We start from the raw sequence: 11,189 nt of genomic DNA, 5'->3' as shown, positions 1-11,189 counted from the left end.
TACAAATAAGAGACAGCTAGAGCATAGCAAGGTGTCTTTACTGGGACAAAAGAAGTGGGGGGCAACCAGGGCAAGTGGAATGGGCCACCATTAGAATGGGCAGAAGTCCCAGAGATCTTGAGTTATCTGTTGAGGATGGGGAGTTAATGCTTGTTATGGGCGAGAGGTGGAGGGATGCGGATATCCTGGCCTCTCTCCAGGCGCCGTTCACAGTCAATCAGATAGTTTACTCCATCGATGACCAGTTGCACCAGCTCCACCTAAAGGACAGTAATCCTTGATCTCTGCTTCCACAACCTGAGTTTCTTTAGCACCAATTTGCCTGCTCTGAGAATTCATTTCCAATTGCCTCCCTACTCAACCTAAATTTTATTTCAGATTCTATTATACTCTTGACACATTTACTGTCATATCTCAACCCCCACAGACCTACACCTCTCCCCACCCTAATCTCTAAAGCTCTCACCTCTGACTTGCCCAGTCGGTCCAAATTAGAGATGTCAAAGATGCTGCCTGTAGCAGCGGTGTCCACTCCTCCAGTGCCACGCTTTTGGAGCCTTAGGTTCTCCAGGATCTTTGGGAAGCGGCTATCCTAGAGGGGAGATAGGGATTGGGAGCAGGGTCAATAGGGAAAGAGACTAGATCTACCTGAGAAGGCCCCAAACCTGCTCAGAGCTCTTTTCCAGATCCTTTAGCCATAGTATGTCTGGCTCCTTTCCAAATTACCCACTCCCTCATCCACACACAGCCACCTTTTTCATTCACACCCCTCTCTAACTCCTTAACTCCTTTACTTTGCTTAGCAGGGGCAGTTTGATGTGTACTCCTGCTCGAAGTCCAGTGCCCAGGTTAGACGGACAGGTCAAGATGTATCCCAAACGCTCATTCCACATGAATTCCCAGCCACGCTCCTGGATCAGCCGTTCCACCTGAGTTCACAAAGGCTGTTAGTGAAAAGTCAGGAATATATGGACCCTTCCTTATCTAGACCCACAGGAACTGTAAATATATATCTAGAACCAGAAACTTGGGATGTGAAAGAATGACATTGCTCAGTTTTGTGTTTGGTTTTTGTTTTTTGGGGACGGAAATGGTTTTTTATCATTTTGCATACAAGCTAAGCCAACAATGATGAGATCCCATAAAAATACCTTGTGTGTGGAAGAAGAGAAACTTGAGGGAATGATGCATTAAGGATGGGCTAGTAGGGAAATGGAAATGTTGAAATGAACTGAGAAAGAGTCGATTATTCAATGAACTCTGCATGCATTGATTATTTTTTGTTTTGCTAATGAGCCTAGAGCTTGGGAGGGTCCTTTCAGACAGGAGCAGGCTTTGCAACAGGAAGAGACAAGAGAGCCTTCTGTTAGCTGGGAAGGAGTACAAACCAGAAAGCAGAGAAAAAGTGCAGAAGGGCCAGACTCAAAGGTGTGTAGGGGTGGGGAAAAGTTGGAAGAGTGTTTTTGTTTCACGTAAATATCCTAACCATGAACATGACTATTAGGGTTGAAGAGACAGGAGATCTGCCAGAGTGATGGACATGAAGACCACTACCTCCCATGAATAAAGGGGACCCTGTTCATAGTTCAGGGAGAACCATAGCCTAGGGGGATATCTTACATGCTGAACGTGGGGAAACCCTTCCACCTAGAATAATAACAGCAGCTAAACCTTATTGAACACTTACTATGAGCCAGGTACTTTATATTCATGATCTCATTTAACCCCCACAACAACCTATAATGTAGGAAGTCTTATTCTCCTAATTTTACAGATGAGGAACCTGTGGCACATAACTTTAAAAGTACTCCTCTATTCATTTGCAGTCAGAATATGCTATCTATTACTTGCCAAAAGCAGGAGAAATTTCCCAGCTGAAGTCTAAAAAAGAGTGCTCTTTCTCTCTTCATAAGTCCAAAATAGAACTGTATATATGAGAACATACAATAAGAATTTGGTTTATTGAAATTTTTAATCTAGAATTGACTATGGATACCCAATCCATACAGGATTGAGGATTCATTTCAACCCTTCAGATAGAGCCCCAAACCTGCTGGAGCTTCTTAAGCCATTTCATCCTCCACCTTCTCTCCGTCTCCCCTCCCATCCACTCTCAGTTTAAAACTTAGGCGTGACACTTTAGGAGAACTGACAGAATCCAAAGTCGAGGCCTAACTCAGCTCAGAACTGGGTGGTTACACTAGAATCAGGAGCACACAGGAACATATATCAGCCAGGCTCAAACCTTTTCTTTATCTGCACACCCACCATCCCACACCACACGCCCTAGGCATTGACCTACCACCTATTATTCCTTCTTCAGATTATATGGCAGCTACTTTATTTATTTTCTTAGACTCCTGGCATTCTCTCTTCCTATTCTTAGGATGCCCATATACCCAAGTGCCCCCTGGACAGTCCTGATTTATACCTATTGTCCTGCAGTGATTAATAGTGATCTTTTTCACTATCAAAGGTGTCTGGGTTGGTTGATAAAGTACATGGTCAATCTATATGTGCTAGCATTTGTATTTTTCTTATGCCCCCCCCCCCCAGTTCCTTTATATACTCTTCTCCAACCTCTTTGAGGCCTCGGCAGAATCTTTCAAACACTTTCTTCATGTTGCCACCCTTCTCCATGGAGATAACCCGTGTATGATCTTCCTCATTTACCCAGATCAAAAAGCTCTTCTCATTATTATGCCTGAGGGCAGAAGAGAGGGAAGGATAGGGATCAATAGTCAGGGCAAGAATTGGAGGAGATACAGGGGGAAAGGCACTTATGAGGACATAGGGACAAAAGAGGTAAGGTAAGCCTCATACCAGATCCCACGAGCATCTGGCCAGTCTCGAGCCATTCCTGCTGCAGTCAGCAATGGGGACACAGGCTTATCAAATAGGAAGTGGTCCTGGGAGAGTAAAGGGGCTTAGATTAACAATTCTCTCCCTAAGCCTCCCAAAGCACTTCTATCTCATCTGGCCCAGCTTCCCCTCTGACTATTCTTTCCATCTGCTCCCCCCCCCCACGGTCCCTCTCAAGGCCCCTCACATCAATAAGTTGCTGCTGCTCAGCTTCTGTCATCTCACTGAGCCGATAATAACGACCAGCTAGGTCACCCTTCAGGCCACTCAGTGCGTCCACCACAACACGTTCCACCTCTCGTCGCTCTGCCCGAGTACAAGCTGGAGGCAGACTGAGTCCCCGGATACTCCGGCCAGTTCTAACTCTTGAGGACAATACATACCTCTCATCAAAGTAGCCAGAACGGATCTGTGGAATAAGAGAAATTAATATAAGTCACAGAAACACAGTGTATGGTATCAGAGAGTTGGGGGGGGGAAGGAAAAATCTTTTTAAGAACTAGAGAAGGAGAAGCCCATTGGACAAGCACCCCAACTGATGGGGGCAGCATGATTCCCTCCTCCAAACTGCCCACCTTGCAGTATGGTCATTCTCATCCACCCTCTCCTCTCCATATCTGCAGCTTAAAATGCTTTCTCCACACCAAGACTAAAAGCTCAGTGGTATAATGACCATGAGTCAGGAAATAACTAAGTATTGGAGAAACAGAGTATTGTACATAAGGCAATACAAATCAGAAGTGGAATTTCTGACCCACCTTGCTGGCATCCAGGTCAGTGGTGTGTTTCATTGTCTGGGGGTCATATCCATTGTGTCGCTCTTGGATAACGGGGTCAAACAGCTCAGCAAATACCTGAGGGGGAATTAAGAGGAAGAGGGTAGTTAAGGAGAGAGTATCACCTCCCAGTCTTTAAATGTGGATTGATTTCACTGGGTCAGAAAACATAAGTATAGATGGTACAGTTTCAAGGGTAAGTAAGGGGTTTTTAGGGGGAAGGAGCTGGGATCACTGGGAAGATGAGCTGGATCACCAGGGAAACTATGGGGGCCCCCTACCTCATAGGTCTCCTCATCTCCAGCTACCATGCCCACAGTCTTGATGAAGGGGTGGCCGGGGTTGTCCACGCCAGTCTGGATACACTGATCTAGCGTCCAACCAGTGGGTGTGGTCTTGTCGCAGAGCCGGGCATAGAGTGCTGGGGTCAGGTGACTGGCCATGCAGTTGTTGTGCTTTCGGAGGTCTGGGTACTCAGCACTAGGGAGGGGGTACCCAGTAACCATGGAGAGAGAGTACAAGTGGCCTAGACCCAGGGCAGTCAGCTAGGAGCTGTCCAGTTAGCTGTGTCTGGCTGTGCTCCTTGGGAGTAGGGGAGATTATAGGGAGGCTAACCTTGGTAATCTCATTAGGGAGTTTCATGATCTATTCTTTCCCAACAGTTCTGCTTTCTCTGACTGGCCAGCTCAATTCCCCCAGATCTGCTCAATTCTTTCATCCCAAGAGCATAAGAATACGAATGGGGGAGGGGAAAGACTGAGCAGGAAAATTCAGGAAATGGGGGAGATCAAGAAAAGATGAAGGAGATAAAAAAGGATAGTTCCTGATCTCTCAATTTGGACAGAGTGGATGCAGCCAGAAGTCATATAAGCAGAGCTGGTCTTAAGGGTAGAGACTGCAGGTTACAGTCCCCAGGAATGCTTTAGCTTCCACCCCTACCCCACTGAGATCTCCAGACGGTATAGCACCCCACTCCAGAGCCTTCGAGATTATAGCCCTTCTCCGTTGCCCTGGTCCTCATCTCCATCCCCATCTTTGTTCTCATTCCCACTTCCCGGGGGTGGGGTAGAGGCTCAGACACTGATACCTTGGGGGATACAGCCTCCGTCGTTCGCTGGCGGCTCGTACAGGTTCCGGGCGGAGCAGAAACCCAGCAGCTAGAGATCCAGCTCCGGCCAAAGCCAGGAGCCTGAGCCCTGGGCGGGCAGACAGCAGACGAGAGAAGGGACCAGCCATGGCTTGAGGATCCTCCTGAGGAATGCCTGCGCAGGAGCTGGCTTGGGGCAAAACCGGGAAGGACTGAGGACTGGAACTGGGTGCAAGGCTGGGGCCGAAATGGGGCCCAGAGTGAAGGCTGGAGGGGAGCCGGTACCAACCAGACTGCGGGAGAGGCGCAATGAGCTAACGACTGGCAGGCTGGCGGCGGCGAGAGGGAGGCCCCAGCCGCAGTCTCCAGGGGTGGGGCTCACTCAGACCCCGCCTTCCCGCCTGCCTCTGTGCTAGGTGTGCGGAGGCGGAGGTGGGCAGCATCTGCCAGGTAGATTAGGGGGGCCGGAGATCTGCACCCCTGGGATGAGGTTGTCCAGATTTCAGCACCAAAGAGAGGAACAGCACCCAAGGGGTCTGTCGGAACACCCTTCCCCCAAGCCTCTCGGTTTAACTGGAAACCCGATTCGTCACTCTAGGGGTATAAAAGGATAACATTGCCCAACCTCTTCTCTGTTTTCGGCCTGCCCCAACAACCTCTCCGTCTTCCCAGGCCGCGGAAAACCGTGGAATAAACAAAAATACCATATGAAGATACAGAGAAAGAGTTAGAGGCAGAGACTGGGAAAGACACCCGTTAGTTCAAGGTCACCTTTTCTTTAGAACCAGGAAGAGGACTAAAGCTCCTCCCTTCACACCTGTGCTCTTTACAAGGCTGAGAGGAATCAGGGAAAGCAGGAACTCTTATCGCATCCACGCTGTGTTCCCCAACCCGGACCCTGACGCCTAATCTGAAGCCCTGCTATATCCCGCCTACACTTCTTAGGATCCCCCACTTTTTTCCTCCTCCGCCCTTCTTTCTAGCCCCTATTCCACTTTTGATCTTTTCCTTCTCTAAGTCGTTTCCGGGCTCAGACTGTTTGCTGCTCACAGGACTCCTTCTGAGTAGTGTCTGCAACCTTGCTTACCTGTCCAAAGCACCGACGTGAGGGTTGGGGTGGGCAAGGAGTTGTTACTTTCCTCTTTGTTCTCTCCTCTCTTTGAGTTTCCCAGTTCCTGGGCTGGACTGGAGTGTAACGTGAGGTGAAGGGTGTGGTGAGATGACTGGGTGTAGGAGGAACAGGCAGGCACAGGTTTCCAAGCACCACATGTGTTTCCTCTCTCTCGGCTCCCTAATGCTGTGTAATCCAGAGTGTAAGGTGTAGTGGTGTCCAAGGGCGTAAAGTCTCCAGGAAATCTTTACCTTCTTTCTGGTCTCCTCTCCTCCTCTCTCTCCTTAGATTTAAGAGAGCTTTGTTCCTGCAGCTCCAAGTGTAACTTTGGTGTGATGACCTTTGTCTTGGCAGAAAGGAGAGTAAATGTTGCAGCTGAAATAGAGACATGGGGCATCAGTACAGAGGGTCAGTTAAAGTGGGGTAGGCATGGTGGCATTAGTCCCTTCCCTCAACTACGTTGGTGTACCCACAAGACAATAAGATTCTTGAAACTCTTAGAGGAGAGTAGTCGAGAAAGAGAAATTTTTTTCACAATGTCCTTTGGCCTCGATGATGAGCCCCACCCTTATACTCTCATTCCTTTCATTCTTCTCAGGCTTCCCTTGTGTTCCTTTTCCTGCTTTCCTCATTTGTGAGTATCCGTAAAAGCCATCCACCTCGCTGTTGGGTTTATCACTTAACTCCTACTCCTGGTGGGAGAGCAATTATTGAATTCTGCAGTTGATGTGTGGTCACTTGCAGAAACGCAAAATGTTACCTGTGTTGTGGAGGCTCATTATCTAGATTGAGGAGTAGCTATGAGTAAGCAAATATAATTACTTGGAATGGTGTATACTTACCCTGATAAAGGAGGGAGATAACCTTCCAGAACAGCAGGGTTATTTGATTGAGAGGGTGGCTACTAAGATTAAAGAGGAAGGGAGCAGAAAGAGAGAATTACAGAAGGAAAAATAAGACTTGCCTAGAGGAGTAAAGAAATCACTCAAGTTTGGAAAGTACCTGCCTAAATTTGAGTAATAGCTCCACTGAGAAAAGATAGGTATTTGTATACATTTCTTATTTCCTGTGAGGCTCCAAAAGACCATAATGTATTAATATTCACTTAAATTTTTTCCTACAGCATGTGGTAAGTAATCTATATATGGTACTTATTTAATAATAAGTATTACCAATAATGTTTCATATTTATAAAGCATTATACAATTACAAGGAACTCTGGCATGTATTATTTCATTGAATTGAATTGAATTGTTCCAATGGATGGCTAGAGACTGAGTCTACATTTTCAGGAGGATGAGAAAACAAGTTAATTACTTAGAAGTTGCTTTAATAACTTGTTTGAAGAGTTAGAGTGGTGCAAGGGATATGAGCCTGAGTGTGAACTAAGGAGGCATCTAGTTCTCTTCTAGTCAGTCCCTAGAATCATCTCTATCCCATTTGGGAAGCCTTGGGGTCAGTATCATTACATTCAATAGGCACCTGACTGAAAAAGTGGTAAGATCCCAAAGGGTTCAGAGAAGAACTAAGGAACTTGGGATTGTTTCGATCGGGGACATCTAAGTGAAGCTGCAATGAGAATAACAATACAAACATATATAAAAATGCTTTCATGCAATCAGCACATTTTGAGTTAGGTTTTAATTCCATTATTTTACAGATGAGAAAATGGAGGCTGAGGGAGATTCAGTGACTTGTCCAAGGATGCACAGCTATTAAAGGCAAGGCCAGGAGTCAATCAAATCTAGAGGGAAGAGAGAAAGCAAAATGAGGAGTTAGAAATCAACATGTTCAGTCTTCCATGTCCATCCATTTACCTGACTCCTCCATAATTAAGTCTTTTTGTCCCGTCCCTTAACTTTCTGATCTGTTTCTCTCTTTGTCTCTCTTTTTGTCTCCAGTCTCCTCTTCACTTGTGTACATCTGTCAACATTTCCAACTTACATTTATTGCATCTCTTAAGTAGGTATACCATATCCTGTTTTTTCCAAAACAAACAAACAAACAAACAAACAAACAAAACACCTAGTTTTGTCAAGGAAGTGCAAAGGCACAAACTCTGTCTCTTCCTCTGCATCTGGCTTCCTGCTCTTTCACCCCCTCGCATCCCACCTTCTCAGTCTCACTGCAAGGTATCTGTCTAGACCACGCATCTGGAGTGCGGCCACGCAGTTAGAAATCAGAGGGAGCATCAGGTTGCACTTCCTCCACAGAGCCACTAGGGGCCACTCTCCTCCGCGCAGAAGCGCCGGCCAACGCAGCCTGACTGTGTTGCCGGTGCGCGCCCTCCGCTGATTGGTGGCATCGCAGAGAAGTCGCTCTTTGATTGGGCTGCTGTCAGGTGTCGCTGCCTGCATGTTTGGCTGCGCGAGCGTAGGGAGGCGGGTGAGTGAGGGCCGGGGGCGGTGGGGGAGTGGCTGGGGGCTGGGGGCGGTATCTGAGGGGGTGGGCTGGGGAAAGTGGGCTTGGTTGGTGCAGAGGACTTTGGTTAGTAGCGGCTGGGGGCAGCTGCGGAAAGGGGTACTGCGGACAGGCCTCAATGTCACCGTAGGGAGAGTGAGCGGGTTAGGCGGGGGCGGGCAAAGGCTAGCGGAGTCCGGACCGAAGGGCGGCATCCGTGCCCGGCAGCTCTGCGAGGAGAGGACAGAGGAGGGTCGGCGAGAGGAGGCACGCGCGAGGGTCTGCGTGAGCAGAGGAGCTGGCGCGGGAGGAGGTCCGGCCGGGGAGTCCGTGAGGAGTGGGAGTGGAGTCAGACGGAGGGTCAGCTTGAGGAAGGGGTCCTGGCAGAGAGAGGAGAACGGGAGTCTGTAGAGGGGCAGTGTGGGGAAAGAATGAATCTCGGGCAGTCCTTGTGGGGGATCACTGAGGGTTTCATATAAATATGTCACCGAGTGTGGTGACTCATCCGAGAGTTTGAAGGACTGTTTAATGCTGGGGAACCAGTGAGTGAGAGGATAGTTCGATTATTAACTGGATGAGTTGATCAGTGATGGAAGTGGTTAGGGGAGTTAATGAAGAGTCATTTTAGCAAGTTGGGGAAAGAAGGCAGTATGAGTTGATACTGAGGACAAGGGCATCAGCACAGTTCATCAATGTCAGAATAAGGGTATGTATGAAGGATTAAAAATATTGCATCAAGAAGGAACTAAGGGAAGGAGACAGTGTTGGAAGTACTCACGCCTGAACTCAATATTGGTGGAGCCCTCCATCAAGGCGATGGTGATTAAGGAAATTAGAAGACGACTGCAAGCAGCCTTAAATTCTAAGGGGTAAAGAAGTTACCCCTTCTCCAGATCTGATTTAGCATACGTGTTCCTGAGAAGATTGCCCAACTGCCCCTCCCTCTCTCCTTCCCTACCTATCTTCTCCCTCCCTCCCTTCCTCCCTTCCTGTCTTCCGTCTACAGTGAGACGGCCCTTTAACCTAATGTAGTCTGAAGTTTTCGTTCGCAACAAAGTTGGGTGAGAGGCAATGGGAAAAGAGCACAGAAAACAGGGGAATGGCTGGCTCTTGGAACACCACATTAAGTCCAACCTTCTCCCCGAGGTACATCTAAATAAACCCTGGCTTATTTCATAGCTATTTCTGTCAGGCTTCTATTTTTGCTTTGTTAACTATGGAGTTGGACCTTTCATCTTTTTTGTGAACAGACTCTCCTTTCCCTTTCTGTTACTATCCCCTGTTACACAGTTGTAACAGAATTTCAAGAACATGACTGTACATTCCATAGAAAACCAGGACGGACTGAGTGGGAAAAAGGGTGAAAGGTTAAGAATCTTAAACATGAGGAAAAAGCTCCTGCTTCAGAGAAAGGATAAAGATTGCAACAAAATTATGCATGCTTAAACTATACAGGGACTTTATAGGAATACCACAAGTCATGGAAATTGGGTCAGGTCACTGAAAAGCAGTAGTGTATTAATCCGGAAAGGATGCACACGCATGTATATATCCTGCAGCAGACAACTGGAAATGTTATGTCTAAGGAGAATATTGTGCACCCAGGGTGGTTGAGCAAGGGAGACAACAAGCAGATGGTGAAGACTGGAAAGGTCGAGGTTTATATAAAGGTTAATTGTACCTTTCTAATCAAAGCTGCAACTCCCACTTGTAATGGAAGGGTTTAAATAAAAATATAGAAAGTAATTATTATTGAAGGCTATTTTAAAATTCTATAAGACTAAATTAACCCCTAAATTAAGACCAACTTAAGGAGTTTGTGGCTTTTCTTAAGGGTCATCAGTCAGTATTTCTGAGAACTTTTGGAGAATGTGGAAAGTTACTGATGTGTCACTCAATTTTATTTTTGGAAAAAAGTAACATACTCATCCCCACAATTTAGTAGTAATAAATGTTAACCTTTTGTATAATTTGCTTTAGAATTTTAAGGTTGAAATAAACATTAGAAGATAGGCTTGTGAAGTTCCATTTGAATTCTTCTCAGTTCCATTCTTCTCTCTCCTCAGAGGTGACCACCATCATGAATTTGATGTTTGTCTTTCCAGTCCTTTTTTATATTTCTACTACTTATAAATTCAGTAATAAACTTATGTAATATTTTTATTTCAAATGGAACTATGCTATATGTATTTCTACAGTTCATTTTTGGAAGCTGCCCATGACACTTGGTTCATTTTTCAAAATTGCTGTTAGTCTATCATTTGTATATACTACATTATATTTATCCATTCTTCCACTTGTGGCATGTAAGTTGTTTTTAGTTTTTCCCATTACTAACAATGAGGTTATGAACATCCTTGCACATATCTTATGTGGGAGAGTTTCTCTACAGCAGGGTTTCTCAACCTTGGTACTACTAATATTTTATACTGCATACTTCTTTGTTGTGGGGGAATACCCTATGCATTTAGAATATTTAGCAGCACCCCTGGTGTCTACTGACCAGATGCCGATAGCACCTTCCCAGATGTGACAGTAAAAATGTCTCCTGCAAATGTCCCCTGCACAGCATATTCACAGTTGGTTAAGCACCACTACTGTAATTATATGCATGCAGAAGTAAAACTGCCAGGTTGTTCTGATTCTAGGCAGGATTTTTTTTTCCACTGTAGCTTCTTTTGTGAGGGACCTTGGCCTAGACCAGACTTGGGTTTTTAGTACCGGAAGATGGTAGATAGAAGATTGAAATTTCAGTTTGAGAATGGGTTGGAGGCTGTTATATCAGGTGCCTGTATCCTCAACCTCACAACCAGTATCAGACTTTTTTCCTGGAACAGATTTTTTTGAACTTGGGCATCTGTCTTTTAAGGTGGAGCAGATGAAGAAGAGACAAGGGGAACAGAATTTTAATGTTCTGATAATATTTAGAACATATAGTGCTTTTAATAAAATT

General features: G+C 46.0%; 2 protein-coding genes across 24 annotated transcripts in view; one reads left to right on the top strand and one right to left on the bottom strand.

The window, feature by feature from the left end:
• Positions 1-19: 19 nt before the first annotated feature.
• Positions 20-5,945, bottom strand: LOC119056507 (creatine kinase U-type, mitochondrial). Of its 4 annotated transcripts, none has more exons than XM_037154948.2 (10): positions 5,813-5,945; positions 4,726-5,018; positions 3,920-4,118; positions 3,621-3,716; positions 3,050-3,271; positions 2,824-2,909; positions 2,581-2,704; positions 795-929; positions 467-592; positions 20-260 (listed from the first exon to the last, which is right to left on the bottom strand). In XM_037154948.2, the coding sequence occupies exons 2-10, from the start codon at positions 4,872-4,874 to the stop codon at positions 144-146; spliced, it is 1,254 nt and encodes a 417-aa protein (XP_037010843.2). In that variant the 5' UTR covers positions 4,875-5,018; positions 5,813-5,945; the 3' UTR covers positions 20-143. The 4 variants fall into 4 exon arrangements, with proteins under 4 accessions (XP_037010843.2, XP_037010844.2, XP_037010845.2 ...); XM_037154949.2 differs by having other exon boundaries at positions 4,726-4,915; XM_037154950.2 differs by having other exon boundaries at positions 4,726-4,911.
• A 2,227-nt stretch (positions 5,946-8,172) lies between these two features.
• Positions 8,173-11,189, top strand: part of PPIP5K1 (diphosphoinositol pentakisphosphate kinase 1) — a 45,814-nt gene continuing 42,797 nt past the window's right edge. For 3 of the 20 annotated variants that reach the window (XM_053666137.1, XM_053666123.1, XM_053666131.1), the window contains exon 1: positions 9,165-9,382. The gene's annotated coding sequence lies outside the window, so the exon portion shown is untranslated. The other 17 variants (XM_053666156.1, XM_053666145.1, XM_053666135.1 and 14 more) reach the window with 13 other exon arrangements.

This window comes from Artibeus jamaicensis, unplaced genomic scaffold (genome assembly GCF_021234435.1).
Source record: "Artibeus jamaicensis isolate MK-2021 breed Jamaican fruit bat unplaced genomic scaffold, CSHL_Jam_final contig_1132, whole genome shotgun sequence".
Classification (NCBI taxonomy): Eukaryota; Metazoa; Chordata; class Mammalia; order Chiroptera; family Phyllostomidae; genus Artibeus; species Artibeus jamaicensis.
Note: the sequence above shows the minus strand (reverse complement) of the source record. Positions and strands in the feature narration are given on the sequence as shown.